This window comes from Octopus bimaculoides, chromosome 14 (assembly GCF_001194135.2).
Source record: "Octopus bimaculoides isolate UCB-OBI-ISO-001 chromosome 14, ASM119413v2, whole genome shotgun sequence".
Taxonomy (NCBI): Eukaryota; Metazoa; Mollusca; class Cephalopoda; order Octopoda; family Octopodidae; genus Octopus; species Octopus bimaculoides.
In genome coordinates, this window is record NC_068994.1 from 4,102,501 (window position 1) to 4,120,000 (window position 17,500).

The 17,500-nt window shown below is 38.0% G+C and overlaps 2 protein-coding genes across 2 annotated transcripts in view; both read left to right on the top strand.

The window, feature by feature from the left end:
• The window catches only part of LOC106870056 (uncharacterized), a 35,651-nt gene extending 20,652 nt beyond the window's left edge, over positions 1-14,999 (top strand). The window contains 1 exon segment of the mRNA XM_052973005.1: positions 9,581-14,999. Within this exon segment, the coding sequence (XP_052828965.1) occupies positions 9,581-11,284 (1,704 nt within the window). The 3' untranslated portion in view covers positions 11,285-14,999.
• Positions 15,000-16,775: 1,776 nt separating this feature from the next.
• The window catches only part of LOC106870103 (zinc finger protein 672), a 13,243-nt gene continuing 12,518 nt past the window's right edge, over positions 16,776-17,500 (top strand). The window contains exon 1 of the mRNA XM_014916088.2: positions 16,776-17,500. This exon is cut by the window's right edge and continues 135 nt beyond it. The gene's annotated coding sequence lies outside the window, so the exon portion shown is untranslated.

Sequence of the window (17,500 nt, forward strand, 5' to 3'; positions counted from 1 at the left end):
TTATTATTATTATTATTATAAAATATTATTATTGATATTTCAGGATAATAATAACAATAATAATAATAATAATAATAACAATAAAAGAAGCTAAAGAAGACTGTTTGAATATTTCAATAAACCTAACCATTCTTTGTGAATTTACTTCAACATAAAACACTGTGATTGTGTGAAATAAATAGCCAAAAAAAAAAAAAAACTAAAACAATAGCCTGTTCTTTTGATTTTGTTGTGTGTACCCCTCTTATATGACGGCTGTAGAGGGTGGGGGGTCTTGTCTTGTTAGATACCTGGTAACTTTACTGGTGCTCGTGCCACAGAAAAATACACCCAGTACACTCTGTGAAGTGGTTGGTTTTAGGAAGGGCCCCCAACTGGTGTAACCATGACACAGCAGATGCTGGAGCTTGGTGTGATTCTCTTACTTGCCACCCCCTCTTGGACCCTCCAACCCAAACTAGCAAAAACAGACATTGAATGCTGATGATGATGATGACGAGTCTTGGGTACTTTTCAACTAGCACATCGCAGACTTGATCAAGTTGCTCAGCATTGATGGCGCGACTGTTCAGCACAAGCTTGGCACACAAACTTTTTCCTCAGCCTAATATATATACTTACATATAAACATATATATAATACACATACTCACATATCCTTGATTTGTTTAACATCTGATTTTCTAAGCAAGTAGGGCTTGGATGGGAATTGGAGGCATCATTTTATGGTTGGATGCTTTCCAGAAAAGAATATTTTTTCTACAGTGAGCTGGCTGAATTGTTAGCACACTCGGCAAAATGCTCAGTGGCGTTTCGTCTGTCTTTACATTCCGAGTTCAAATTCCGCCAAGGTTGATTTTGCCTTTCAGGATTGATAAAAAACTACCAGTTGAACACTGAAGCCAATATAATCAATTTATTCCCCAAAATTGCTGGTCTTAAGCCAAAATTTAAAATCAATATTTTTTCTGCTACCTCTTAAACCATATTAATGGATAGAAAGAGGTTGGGGTTTATCATTGCAACAGGTAATGATAAAATAGTAATTTCCTCATAAAGTTATAACAGTTTATAAACAGGAGGCTGGTATTATCTTGAATAGAACTGCTTCTAAGAGCTTGTTTGGATAAAAATCAGCTGATGAGACTTAGAGGTAAATCATTGAACTTCACATCCTCACAGTTTTATCATCCGACAACAGCTGTGAATGATGAGGTGTCAGATCAATTCAGTTATGTATTTGACGAAGAAATCAATCAATCTCTTCCACCAGATGTTCTCATTTTGATTGGAGATGGAAAAACTAACAACAAAATCAGTAACTGTGGACATTTTCAGTTTGGGCATTGAGAATAATCAGGGAAGCCCTTTTGTTGAATTCTGATAATCGAAATATTTTTATTTCTAAAACATGATGTAACCAATATCATAGGCAACTTTACAATTGTATTTCGACTAATTGCAAGCCTCATAAAAAAAAAAAAAAGAAATACCAATTTATAGTCCAACAACAATGGAAGTGTAGAAATAAGGTCTGTTAAAATAGGTTAAACTACATTCATCAGCTGATTGCAATAATGACCATCAACTTGTTACAATAATTAAATAATATTTCAATAAAAAGATTAAAACATCAAGAAAATACAATTTTGCAAACATTCTAAATGAATCTAATGTCAAAATAAAAAAAAAATATTTCAAAAACTTTGGCAATGTAAAGAAAAAGAGTGACCTGGAAGAACTGTGAAATAAAGCTAAAAAATTGTTTTATAAATAGCAGGAAAAATATCAAAGTAAGAGAAAAAAAACTGACTGAAATGGTTAACAGATGAGACATGAGATAAGAAGGACTAAAAAAACTCAGAGATCTGACACCATTTGAATGTAAAGAATGAAAGAAACAATTGAGCAATGAAATTCAATATGCGATAAAAGAAAGAGAAGCAGGAAAAGAACAAGAAAATTTATGATGAGAATGAAAAAAATTGAGTAAGAAACACTAATAAAGATCTTTACAAAGCAATGAAGATAATATGAAGAAAATTTGCACCAAGAATTGATGTTATCAAAGAGAAATATGGTAATATGCTTTATGAAGGGAAAAGTTTGTACGAAAGATGGAAAGAAAACTGCTGCAGCTTATTCAAGAATACAACAGGGAATAATCAAAGAGAATGCAATCATAATAATCAAAGTAAAAATTGTGTTAGAGAAAGAGGGAGAGAAAAAGAATGTCCGCCATTCATGTCTGGAGTAAAGAGAAATTGTTACAGTGTTTATGTATAAAAATATGGAACCTAAATTTATGGCCAAATGATTGGTCTAAACCAATTTTGATGCCATTGCCAAAGCAAAAGAAGACATAACACAATGTAAAAACAACAAGACAAATAACGTGAGTAAAATGTTATTAAAGATCATTGGTGAAGGAATGAAGGATCTTATTTAGAAAGCTAGAATGTCAAAGAATGGTAAAAAAAAAAAATGTTCTTTTGGCTGAGTCTGTTTTCCCCACCTCCACCATGACCACCACCACTAGAACATACTTGTTATACAGAAACGTTAGCATGCCAGGCGAAATGCTTAGTGGTATTTCGTCTGAGTTCAAATTCAGCCGAGGTCGACTTGGTCTTTCATCCTTTCGGGGTCAATAAATTAAGTACCATATTTGGTGCCTATGTAATGCTTACCCTAGAATAGTACCTCTGGAATATAAACCCCTCAACAAAATATTCTGTGTGATCCTCATTCAGGTGAGGACATTGGTTTATTGGGACCCAATGGATTACGCCTGTTCATTTGAACATCCTGCACAACTGGTTTGTTGCTCAACCAGACGCATTTATCTATCCTTGTCACCCATAGTGTGTGTGCCCCCTCTAGTTCCACTACTCAGTACTCTCTTCCTTCTTCTCCAAAACGTCTATCTTTTGGAATTCCCACCCTGTCAGTACCGTCATAAGGCATGGGTACACTGGGCAGGGCAATTGCACAGAGTGGGGTTGAGTGCAGGAACTTGCGGCTCTAAGGGATCAATTCTGATCCATATGTGCTGTCACTCACTGACAATAAATACTTATAGAGCCCAGTGAGGTGATTTGCCTAGGAGCCTATAATGTTGTTAAGACAGCCTGGCGCCCTGTTCAAGTTTTTCCTTCCAGCCGTTAACTTGCTAGTGTCCAAATATAACATCAACGAACCGTCGTTTTCAGTAGTCTCAAGGGTCTATTAGAATAAATAAATAAAAATAATGATTAACGGTAGAAGAAAAAATTATAGAGACAGCAAGTAGATAAGGTGAAGTTAAGGTTGGTTATAGAATGAGAAACCACAAAAATAAATTCTTAACAGTCTAGTACAACTCCCAACCATTGATCTTTAACCACAAGAGCACACAAAATATATTAATTCTGAATTGCACAATATGTGTCTTTGAGGACAATTCAGCTGGTCGCATCACAATATTAATACAGAAAATTCTTCCGCGATCGCCAAATAAACAACAATTAAAGTTTCAGAGAAAGTGAAAGTGACACACGAAAGCAAATGGTAGACAGTAAGATAGATACGTTGTTTATATGCGTGGGTTTATGTTGTAATAAAAACAATTTTACATGAAACAGGAGGATTACTCAATTCTTTTGATAATGTACAAATTTATTCTTTCACAAGAAAAGTATTGACCGTAACTTCGAAGTTTCGGCAAGCTATATACGTAAGCAGATTATATATATATATATATATATATATATATATACACACACACACACTCACTTGCACTTATCAAGTTTGATAAGAGTCAATGAACGAAACTCTCGGCCTGTGACTCACTGTTACTTCTGTTAAATATTAATATATATATATATATATATATATATATATACACACACACAGCATTCAAACACTCTATAGCACGTCAGTAGCCGTACGCACACACTGAGGAGCGCGCGAGATGGAAGATAATAATTTCTTTATCAGGTTAGTGGCTGCAGTTTACCGCCACCAGTGGCAAAAAAATTTTTTTTTTTAATCATTAAACACCGCACTCGCCACCATTTCACCAACACTATCACTACCGCTATCTCCACTCCATCGTGTCCCTCGCCGCCGCCCCTTCTACATCATTATATTAACGCCGCTACCACCTCTTCCTCGCCACCACCATCTTACTATCATAATTACTCTCCCCTGCTTCTCCCTCTTTTGTGAATATATTTTTTGCCAGTCATTCCGTGTACTCTCCAGGCAAGAGAGATAAACATGTCCCCTTACCATTAACCGGTGCATGTCCCCCTTGAAAAAAGTACTGTTTCAGACTGGTGTTCACTTCGATCCCCCCACTATATTTGTTTTTACATTGACAATCGTTTAAGAACAATACTTTAAAATTTAGTGAGTTATCAATATAAAATAAATATTTGGAAAATACATGTACACTTCGGCCAATATTTCCACCCATTTTTTAAATACACATATGAATGTATACGTTCTTTAGATGACACAGAAAAAATAGACTCAAAACAGGGAGTCTATACTTTTATTCGCCAGTATATACATAAATGACCGAAGGAATGAGAGTTCGTTGCATTTAGCAAAATATGAAATATATTCTTGTATTAAAAGATGGTATTTCTGGCGTAGGGCTCCAGTTTAAGCAAATTTGATAAAAGATTTCAGGGAACAGAAGTCATAAAGACCCAAATCGGTCCACTTATCCTATACTAAGTTATCGGCCCGTGGCAACACACACACACACGCATACACAGTATGACTCACTTACTGACTCTCACACATACAGTTTCATACACACACACACTATATTTGTTTCGAGCCAGTTCCGCTTTTTCGTGCAGTTTGAAATTAGAGGGAGAGTGGCAGATCTATGTAGAGAGAGAGAGAAAGTGTTATAAGAGGGAGGTATACAATTGATACAATAATAAATAGACAGGGGGAGAGATCCTACTACCACTACTCCTCATAGAGCATCCATGAAGCGAGAGGAAAAGACTGAAATTTAGTGAGAAGAGATTGCAATAGATAAACAGAGAGGGGTAAGATTGAACTACTACTACTACTCTGGAGCATCTACGAAACGGTAAGTTTGAAACTGGAGAAGGAGAGAGAGAGAGAGACGAAGATTTATATATGTATATATAGAGAGAGCAAGATATATATATATATATATAGAGAGAGAGAGAGAGAGAGACAGAGTGAGAGAATACAGAGAAAGTGAGAGGGGAGAGAAAAAATATATATATATATATAGAGAGAGAGAGAGAGAGAGACAGACAGACAGAGTAAGAAAGAAGGAGGGAGAATGATATAAATATAGAGTGAGAGACGGGAAGGGAGAGATAATATGTGTGTGAGAGAGAGGAGGTGACAAAGAGAGAGAGAGTATTGTAGAAGGAATAATGTGTAATAGAGAAATAAAGAGAGGAAGATAGACAGAGAGAAACGTACACATGCAGAGAAAAAAGATAGATAGAGCGCTGTAGAGAGGGTGAGTTACTACTACTACCACTACTATTACTACTACTACTACTATTACTCATGTGGAGCAACGGTGATACGGTAAGTTTGATGAATAATAAATATACTGATGATGTGAGTGAAGAAAACAATAGACCTTGAGTTTTGTTTCCTCTGCCTCTGTGTGTGTGTGTGTGTTTATATATAATATACACACGTATGTATATATGTATGGAGAGAGAGAGAGAGATAAGAGAGGGAAAGAGTGAATGGTAGAGCAAGGTTTCATGTGTGTGTATAATATATAAATATGAGTGTATGTGTGTGTGTGTACATTCATATGTTTATATATATATATATGTGTGTGTGTTGGACACATTTGTTAACTGCCATAATAATGTTTTCAGTTCTGCTTTTTTTTTCGGATCAAAGATCTCAGAAAAACTACAGTTCCTCTGTTTGTGTGTATGTCTATGTCTCTCTCACTCTTTCTCTCCCCATATATATATATACATACATATATACATACGTGTATGTATGTGTATAGTTATGGACATGCAACACAGCACACACACACACACACGTGTATATATATATGTGTGTGTATATATATCTCAGTTGATGTGGCTTCTCCATCGAGAAAGATTTTTGAAATCAGAACTATTCTTGTTTATTATATAAATGATTTATAGGGTCGGGGTTGCTTTCTGACTTGTTAAAACTTGTAATATATATGTATACACACAACACACACACGTATTTGATACTTAATACATCTCTCTCTCTCTCTCTCTGTATATATATATATACATCCGTACATATGTATTGAAGATGAAATATTTAACGAATTACTGCTTCTGTATATATATATGTATATATATAGGGATTGGAGATTTATGTGTGTAGAATCCCGCCAAAGCTGGTTATGTCCGTAATCTTGCGATGGAGAGGGTGGGGGATAGAAAAGGGTCCAGTAATATACGTGGGTCGAATATACTTTGCCTTACATGCATATGATATACACGTCTTCTGTAGACACAAAGATTCTTGTTTTCATATCTGTTGTGGTGTTACATGACCATAACTATATTTACAACCTATAATACCGTTTGTATATGTAAATGCAGTACGTATACATTTGATTGTGTGTGTGTGTATATATATATATATATATATATATATATATATATATGTGTGTGTGTGTGTTTCTCTGATGTTCCGTTATAAACGTAACTTGGAAGATAGTGAAAGGCTGTGGTGAAGGAAACAGTATTTTGTCTTGAAAGTTGCGAATATTTTTGCAAATCACAGCTATATACTCAAACATATGTACTGTACATGTTTATACTCGTATATCGTATATGTTGTGTGGGTGTCTATATATATTTGTAAATATATGTACGTAAACATATTATATACATACATGTATATATATATATATATATATAATGTGTTTATATTATGTGTGTGTTTGTAAATATGTGCATGTATGTATGTTTGTATATATATATGTCATCATCATCATCGTCATCTGTCCGTTTTCTAAGCTGACATGGGTTGGAGAGTTTGGCAGAGCGCAGCGAACGGCAGGACTACATCGTGCTCCAGCTTTGGCAGTATTTCCACGGCCCGATTCCCTTCCTAACGCCAACCACTTTATAGTGCTTACTGGGTGGCTTTTTTCATGTCACCGGCACCAGCAGGGTTGCCAAGTAACCTATGTGCGCGCGTGTGTGTATACATGTTCAGTTTATATATGAATGAATATATATTTGTGTGTGTGTGTTTTGTGTTTACATTTTCACTGATCACTTCACAAGTTGAAGTTGTTGTCGTCTTCCTTGTCAAGAAATATTCTACTGATTTTGCACCCCTGAAAGGCTTATGGAATGAAGAGATCCTTTACTCAATAAACAGATAATGGCTAGCAATGAGAAGGGCTTCTTCAGGAAGCCTAAATATGGACTATGAAGAAAGAACTTAAAGATTGCCTCTTGGGAAGGCTCAAAATAGGCCTGAGCACAAAACCAAAGAGGAAATTTAGGAACACATTCCACCCATCTTCATTATTATTGCTCAACATAGTACAGGTTTCAGTGGCCAATGTTATTGTCCTGAACAGCAGACCATATCAAGATGTTATATTTTGATGACTTCTATACCTCAATGGGAGACAAAAATCTGTCCAATTACGGTGATGTTATTGGCAGAGAAAAACAACATGATACTGAGTTCTTACTGTAACTAATGGTGGTTGGAAACAAGATGAGGACAAATATCCGTCGAATGTAAATAATGGCACTGTGTTGTTTGTCTTGTCTGGTTTGTGGATATTTAAATTTAAATGCCTTTTTAGCCCAGTGTGGCTCTGAGAGGTCTTACTACAAATATGGCATATGAGTGTGTCTGCTGGAATGAGCTTGATATCATTTGGACCAACTGTAGAAAGATGAGTTCTGAGATGTGCCTTTGAAACAAAGAAATCATCCCTCAGATTCAGCAACTGAGGGATGACTCTGTAGTTCTCTTTTCATTTTTGAGGCAGATTATTTATAGTGTGACGCCCTTCCTGCCATCACTCCTCACCACTCATGCACACACAAATATATGACTAGCTTCGTTTAGTTTCCATCTACCAAATCCTCTCACAAGACTTTGGTTGTCCCAGGGCTATAGTAGAGAACACTTGCCCCAAGTGCCATGCAGTGGTATTGAACCTGAAACTAAGAGGTTGGGAAGCACACACACACATATGCATGGCCCTCATTCTGGTGGCACGTAAAAGCACCCACTACACACTCGGAGTGGTTGGCGAAAGGAAGGGCATCCAGCTGTAGAAACTCTGCCAGATCAGATTGGAGCCTGGTGCAGCCTTCTGGTTCGCCAGTCCTCAGTCAAACCATCCAACCCATGCCAGCATAAAAAGCAGACATTAAACGACAATGATGATGATGATGATGATAGATAAAACTTACTTGGAAGAGGATGGATTCATGGCGTTCAGTCATATAATAATATAAATAATATGTATATATATACATTTCACTGTCTGTGTTTGTACCTCTCTCTCTCTTTCTCTCACACAGTGTTTGGCCCTCTACCTCTCTCTCTCTCATTCTGTTTGTCCTTCTACCTCTCTCTCTCATTCTGCTTGTCCTTCTACCTCTCTCTCTCACTCTCACTCTGTGTTTGTCCATCTATCTCTCTCTCTCACTCTGTCCCTCCCTCTCTTTCTCTTTCTCTCTCTCTCTCTCTCCCTCTCTCCCCCTCTCCCCTTTATATCTCTCATAATTTTTCTAACTTGTATCTTACCCCAGGTTCACCTGTCTGTCTATCCAGCTGACCAATGCTCTGCTACAAGATGATGTCCCAGAATTGGAGACCTTCTGATTTGGTTTTGCCTCAACAACCACCCGTTTTTAACTCCAACAAACCCGACCGTTTGTGTGTATATTGCTTTCATCTTTATCAACTTTAATAAAGGAGGAGAAAAAAAAAAGCCAAAGGATTATTTTCAAATCCATTCCCAGATCTGAACTCTTCTTACGCATAATATCTCATCATCTCCACATTTTTAATTATTACAAGAGGAAATTTTCTTGTTTTATATTAAATTTCATAGACACCTTTGAACCCTACAATAGTGGGGACACTTACACCTTTAGAATAATGTGATTGGTTTGTTTAGGCTATTGATAAATCATCAGAATGTACCCTGTTTGACTGACCATAGGTGGACTGTGCACTGTATATCTACCATTATCTTCTCATTTGTTAATTGGGATTAATTGAGGTGACTACAAGAACATAAGAATATATTGAGTCGAAGATTTGGCAGTGGTGCCAGCACACACACACACACACACACACACACACACACACACACATGCACACGTTTGGTATGTGTTCAGATCAGAGTTAAAACATTCCAGGATATATAAAATGTGAAAGACTGAAGACGTGTCGGGAATGTTCCAAGCCTAGTGGTGGTGATAATATTAATGATTACAATAAAAGAATACAGAAACAGCTGCAATAATATTAATAATAATAATAATAATAGTAATAATATATTAATAACGGTTATAATATAAATAATAGTGTGAAAGAGCAAACTGAAAATGTACCAGATGCAGTGTGGGGGCAAACAGCAGATTAACAATAATTGTTGTGGAATTAATAATGATAGTCAGGCTGAGGTACACACGTGCGGTGGGACAGCATCACAGAATGGATTTACAAACTTTATGGAGCTGATCAAGAAGCCGGACAAGTCCCGGGACAAACCTTTCAAATGTGGAATTTGTCGTAAAGGATTTACATTGAAAGCCTACCTGAATCGACACCTGTTGGCCCCTGAACCCGGTAAACACTTCCCCTGTAGTTATTGCAGCAAGATCTTTCCTCAGAGGGACCGCCTCGAAACACATGAACGCACCCACACGGGGGTCAAGCCGTTTGTCTGTAACATTTGCTCCAAGTCGTTTTCACAAAAGTCGCACCTGAACACTCACAAACACGTCCACACCGGCACAAAGTCGCCAAACGCCGTCGACCGGAGCATGAAGCGCCGCAAAACCCTGGCGATGACAATGATGATGAATTCCATGCAACAGCACCAGCACCAGCAACAGCAGCAACAGCAGCAGCAACAACAGCAGCAGCAGCAGCAACATCATCACCACCATCAGCATCACCAGCATCACCAACAACATCAGCACCACCTTCAGCATCAGCATCAACACCAGCATCAACACCACCAACATCAGCACCAGCACCATCAGCACCAACATCAGCATCATCAACACCAGCATCACCAGCATCATCATCAGTTCCATCATTTTGAGAACCACAGCAAGACCTGCCCCCAACATCTTAACCAGATGGGCAAACGCAAAACTGGGCCAGGCAGCTCAGATAAACCCTTTAAGTGTGATGTGTGTCGGAAAGGCTTCACCCTGAAGGCCTACCTCAACCGTCACTTATTGGCCCCTGACACAGGTAAACATTTCCCTTGCTCTTACTGCCACAAGGTTTTTCCCCAAAGGGACCGACTGGAGAATCATGAAAGAACTCACACTGGGGTGAAACCATTCCATTGTACAATATGTGGCAAGAACTTTGCCCAAAAGTCCCATTTAAACAAGCACCAAAATGTCCACAAAGCAGATCGGATGTCGGGAACCAGTGTGCCTTCAGCTTCAGTCACTTCAACCTCGTCGTCGTCAGGCGCTAACCAAGCCCCAAACCTTCCGAAACCTCCATCGATGATTTCACCTCAAGCTTCGTCCTCTTCAGGGACCTACTCTTCCCAGATGATTAACCAAACTGCAGCGATACACAAACAGGCTGTTATGACAACAAACACACAGTATTCACAACAGCAAATCAAATATTCTACTTCGGCCCCGCAGCAGCAGCAACAACAACAACAACAGCAACCAGCTGCCCAGAAAGATCCATCGACAATGTCGGCCTGCTCGCATCAGATGATGCATCAACATGCACCACTGAGGCAACAACAGCAGCAACAGCCGCAACAGCAACAGCAGCAGGCACCACCACCACCACCGCCTCCACCACCATCTCAGCAGTCATCGAACATGACTGCAACATCGACGATGAACACAGCCACCTACCATCAACAAATGGTGCCGCAAAGAGCTGCTGAGAATAATTATAACTGGAAACGTAACGCTGCCATAACAGCTAGCTGGAATGCAGGCTGGACAAACACATCGAACCCAACTTATGGCCAGAGGAAATGTGAGAGCCAAGAGGCTGTCCACAACATTCAGACATTGATGCAGTGAAACTAGTTTGAAGATGAGGAAGAGTAAGAGCAAGAAGAGGAATATGGAAAAGATTATTGAAGTAATTAAAGGAATGAGCTGTGTCTGGGTGAGGCAGAGGCGGTGAGAGGAATCAAGGTGGTGGACTGTTGACAATACGGTCACCAGTTCAAACCTTAGTGCAACTCATGTGTTGTGTCCCTGCACAAGACATGTAGCTGTGTTTGCCCCACTACTTCATGGGGTTGAGCAGCTGGTGGTTGGAAGGGCAGCCAACAAGAAAACAATTTGATTGCTCCAACAAAAAAGGGAAAAGATATCCTAGTCATGATAGCTTTGAAAAATGGATTAAAAAAAAAAAGAATTAAACTACAATAAACAAAACAAAAACATATCGCTTAACAATTGATGCACCACCACAAGTGTCTATATGAATATCTACACACTTGCTAGAAGTGGTGGATATATAAAACAAGAAGTTCAGATCAAGTATTTGAGCTCAAACATTTCTATCATTGAATCAGAACGACATATTTGAGACCTTGGCTCAAGCATCTGTATTAATCATTTAAGGATCTTGGCTCATGAAACCATTAAAAACATTCGGAGACTTAGTTCAAACATCTGTATAATCATTTGAAATCTTGGCTCAAGCATCTGTTCAACTATTTGTGGTCTTGACCTCAAGCATCTGTGTAATCATTTGGGGATCTTGGCTCAATCTGTCATTAAAAACATTTGGAGACTTGGCTCAAGCATCTGTTTAAAACATGTAGGATCCTGGCTCAAGCTACTGTTAAAAACATCTAGGGTCTTGGCTCAAGCAGCCAGCAAAACATTTGGAGGTCTTAGCTCAAGCATCTGTTTAACTATTTGGAATCTTGGCTCAAGCAGCCATTTTAAAAAATTTGGTATTTTCGGTTCAGTTATTTGTGTAAACATTTAAGACCGCTATTCAATTGTCCACATAAAAACTTGAGACATCATTTCAATAATCTGTTTAATGAATATTTTGGTTTTTTAATCTCCATTCTCTGTAAAAAATCATTTGGGACCTTAACTCCAATACCTGTATCAACAGTGACTCAGTTTGTGAGACAGATTGAAACAGGGGTACAAATAATTAGGCAATTTTGATTCCTGAGAAAAACCAACACACACAAATAGACACAAATATGAATTGAAGTGAAAGCCATTGACTTGTATGCTGTTTCTCTTTTTTGAGATATTTTCATTATTAAAATAATAATAAAACTAAAAAAAAAAATAAAATGAAATAGCATCCTAATTCTTTATCCACCATCTTAAACAATTGCTGGTTCAATATCAGAGCATGTGGAACCTCAGTATGGTCACTCTAAATTCTAGAAATAGCAGCCAAATTTCCTCCACGCACCCTGCACTTTTAAAAGGGAAAGAGACATTGGAGGATGTAGTCCTCATTACACTTTGCCATAAAGCAAAGATGAGATAATCAAAGCTTTTACACCTTTGATCACTAGTTTCCTAAATCATTGCTGGCCTGGTGTTAAACAGCGACAAGATTGAGAAGATTCTTTAAGACAAATTTTAACCTTTTTGATACGAAACCCACCCGAAACTACACCTGGTTCTACGATAAAAACTTCTTATTTTAAAGATGATCTACGTTAAAACCTACCAGCGAAATTTCATGTCAATTTATGTTCCAAACTATAACTTAATGAAACAATTATTTTACTAAATTCTTTGTTATTTTCAAAATTAATTGGAACAAAGACATATTTCAACAAAGATACAGTAACAAAAGGGTTAAAAAAAAAAAAGGAGTTCTTTGGAATTTAAGAATAAAAGTAAAAAAAAACCTCAAAGAAAAAACTCCTTTATTTCTGTGAGCTAGAATTGAACTGGAATCCTTACAGTCGTCAGCCTGTTGCATTGGCTCATATCAAAGTGTGCGTGTGTATGAAGACATGCTTGCACATACACATTTGTATATTCTTTTACTGTTTTCCTTCATTGGACTGTGGCCATACTGGGGCACCACCTTTATGGGTTTAGTCTGTCGTATTGACCCTAGTACTTATTTTGTCCTTCTCCACTTGTCGAACTACTAAGTTACAGGAGATGAACAGATACAACTTGAATATCAGTGGATTTTAGACCGGTGTAAACATAAATGCTGATATATATATACATACCTACATATACACACACATACATACACAGACAGTACATACAATATGTGGCGTGCTCTTAAGCAAGTACATAATTCTGTTGCTTGTCTCAGTCAGACTGGTTGACAACAGGTGCCACTTGACAGGTGAATGGTCAGTATACTTTTCTTTTACTTGTTTTAGTAATTAGACTGTGGCCATGCTGGGGCACTGCCCAGAAGGATTTTTAGTCAAATAAATTGACCCAATTACTATTTCTTTTTTTTTTTCAAGCCTGGTAATTATTCTATCAGTCTCTGTTACCAAACTGCTAAGTTACAGGTCATAAATACACCAAACCAGTTGTCAAGGGATGGTGGGTCATAGATACAAAGATACACACATATATATATATATATATATATGACGGGCTTCTTTCAGTTTCCGTCTGCCAAATCTACTCACAAGGCTTTGGTCAACCCAAGCCTATAGTAGAAGACACTTGTCCAAGGTACCATGCAGTGCGACTGAACCCGGAACCATGTTGTCCCAGTTTTTCCCTCCACAACACTCATATAAACATGCTCACTCCCACACCTGTGCCCATGTATGGAAGTCTCCAGGTGAAAAGCAAAGTGGGGAAAATGATTCTTGAAATACCAAAGATGGGATAAAGAATTTCATTGAAGCTTAAAAGACTACACGGCTGTTACTCAGAGTTTCATGTAACAATCGTCAGACAGCTGAGAAGTTTTTTCAGTTTCAATAAAACACTACACACACATATGCTAGTGGTTGGTGTTAGGAAGGGCATCCAGCTGTAAAAATCCTGCCAAAACAGTCACAGAAGTCTGGTGCAGGCTTCAGCCTGGCTGGTTCTTGTGGTGCCACCCCACCCATGTTAGCATGGAAGATGGACGTTAAACGATGATATATATATATATATATACACATATGTTGGCACTATCAGTTACAATGACAAAGGTTCCGGTTTATCTGACCAATGGAACAGCCCGCTTGGGAAAATGAATGTGCAAGTGGCTGAGCACTCCACAGACAGACATACCTAGGGTGATTCAGAGGGACAAGGCTGGCCCTTTGAAATACAGGTACTACTCATTTTTGCCAGCTGAGTGGACTGGAGCAACGTGAAATAAAGTGTCTTGCTCAAGGACACAACAACAATTGTGAACCAAATACCCAGATTATTGAACCACACACTTTCCATATACACATATATACACACACACATATGGTTTTCTAGGGAGTGTTAGTTGAGTTGGTTTAGCTTCTTATCCAGATGAATTTTACTTATCAGTTGTTCTGTCTGGAGCTAAACACTCATCTTCTGACCGTTATTTAAAACAAAGATAAAACCTATTCACAACAGCAAATGTGTTTTTATAACTTCAACAATCAACATTGTGTATTTTCATAAAAATAATGAAAACTTTTTTTTTTTTTTTGTGTCTGTGTTTGAAAAAATGTTGCAGATTTGAAATTATAAAATGGACTGAAAATTTCAATGAGATCGATAAATGAAATTTAAATTAAAATTCAGATTCTGATTTAAAAAAAAAAAAAGAAAAGAAAAAAGTTGATCTTTTTTGTTTGGTCTTTTTTTGTTTTTTAACCCTTTAGCATTTAAACCAGCTGTATCCAGCCCCAATATTCTCCCTGTTTTGTTCAAACCGGCCAGATCCAGCCTCTCACACCTACCCTAAAATGTCATTTTCAAAATAAACAATTACATCATTGTAATTTCAAAGCTACAAAATGATGCCTAATGAATTTAAAGCAATGTTAACGAAGAAGTATTATATTTGACAGAGTAATCTGTATGCTAAGGGGTTAAATTTTGTTTTTTTTTATATATTTTTCATTGTTTTACTATTTTATTGTTTTCTTTCAGTGGATACAAAACAGCAAAAATTGTCATGTTGGGGGTGAATGTATTTTCTTGTTTTCTGAAATTGTTTTTGGATGGTGAATGGCATGGTAAGATCATAGGAGAGGATTGAACATAATATTTTAGGGCACATTCCAAGTTGTTTGTGCATTGAAATCCTGTGAAGGTCACCATTGCTCCTCATCGTTTCAGGGTCGATAAAATAAGTTAATCAATGTCTTACCTCTTGGCAAGTGCAAAGAAAAACATACAACAAAACAGTAGAAAAAATAGAGGAAGGAAGGGAGGGAAAGAAAGGAGAGGAAGGAAGAAAAAAGAGAGAAAGAAGAGGAAGGAAGGGAGAGAGAAAGAATGGAAGAAAGAAGGAAACAGAGAAATGAAGAAAGGAAGAGAGAAGTCCCCCACCCCCCGAGGAGAGTGTTGTGCTGTTGTTTGTTGACAGTGAAGAGACGGATGTATCACAGCTGGTCTTTTATTTATTTTATTTAATTGTTTCAGTCCTTAGACTGCAGCCATGCTGGAGTACTGCTTTGAAGAATTTTTAGTTGAATGAGTTGACCCCAGCACATTTTTTTTCTTTTAAGACAGGTTCTTATTCTGTTGGTGTCTGTTTGCTTAACTGTTAAGTTACAGGGATATAAACATACCAACATCGGTTGTCAAGCACACACACACACACACGTGCATACATATACGATGGGCTTCTTTCGGTTTCCGTCTACCAAATCCACTCACAAGGCTTTGGTCGGCCTGAGGCTATAGTAGAAGACACTTGCTCTAAGGTGTCACGCAGTGGGACTGAACCCAGAACCACACAGCCATTTCTGCGCCAATGGAGATTCTCAGGTCGCCCCATATTGATTCCTTACAGAAGCACAAGGCCTCAGTTTTGATGGAGAAGGAGTCTGGTCATTTAGACTGAACCAAGGAAGGGGAGTGGCTCTGACCATTTTTTTCTTTTTTTTTTTTCCTGGGATCTTTAAGATTGTGAAAAGCAAGAAAGAAGAATCCTATCAGAAGTGGGTCCTGGCTCAAGTGTATGCAGCAGGGTGGACACCCTAGGGCAACTGACAGGTTAACTGAGTGGTTTTCAAGCGGAACCCATATGACCCCTGGGGGTTCATATAAGATTTTTATTGTTAAAATTTACGTGCAATAAATTGATTAGGCTTTTACTATACACAAAATATTTTAACAAGTTCATTTTACATAATTCCTAATAATATTTAATTATAAAAACATAATAAGATTTTTCAATGGTTACAGGAGGCCACGAGAGTAAAACAGGAACCCAGGGGATCCATACGTAAAAAAAAAAAAAAGGTTGAGAACCACTGGCGTTAATTCTTACCGTAAAAGACTTGGAACAGTCTCGTTAAAGAGTTCTCACAATTTCCATCAACCAAATTTCATTCACAAGCCTTTGATCGACCAAAAGGCTATGGGAAAAGACAAGTTTGCCGTGTAGTGGGATTGAACACCAGACCACGTAGTTGATAAGCGAACTTCTTCCCGCACAGCCATGCCTGTGTACGGAATAAAGTAGGATATTGTCACGGCTAGAATATCTTTGACCGTAGGCCAACTTGAGGGATTATTTACGTAATCGCCCGACTAGAAATAGAAGTCAAGTCACCATTAAATCATGTTTTACTTTCTTAGATAGAAAGAAAGTGAAAAAGAAATGACATATTGAATAAATCGTCTGAGATAAATAATATGAATAAGTAAGAAAAAAACAGGATTGTCACATCTGGATTGTCTTGTAGGGAACAACAACGATGCTAAACAACAATAACAACGAAATATCTTTCTTGTGACAGGCTGTTGTGTTGCGTAGCGGAACTGAACCTGGAACTACGCAGTTGTATAGCAAACTTCTTCGGCACACAGCCATTACGCGAAGACACGAATAAAAGACAAGAATGTCACGGTTAGATTGTCTTTGATCGTAGGTCTGCTCGATCGAGCGTAAACAACAACGAGTGGAGTATGAAGGAGAGAGAGAGGAAGAAAGCTATCCCCTCCAGTCATCCATTCAGTCCGTTATAACGAGAAGGGGAGGGCGGAGATCGTGCCGTCGCCGCCGCCCGCCCCGCCATCAATTTCGGACCTCCTGCACCAATCAGCTGGTGTCGAGGTGACCGGGAGTTGTCTCCCTTATGTTTACATGACTCCACAAGTGAACTACGT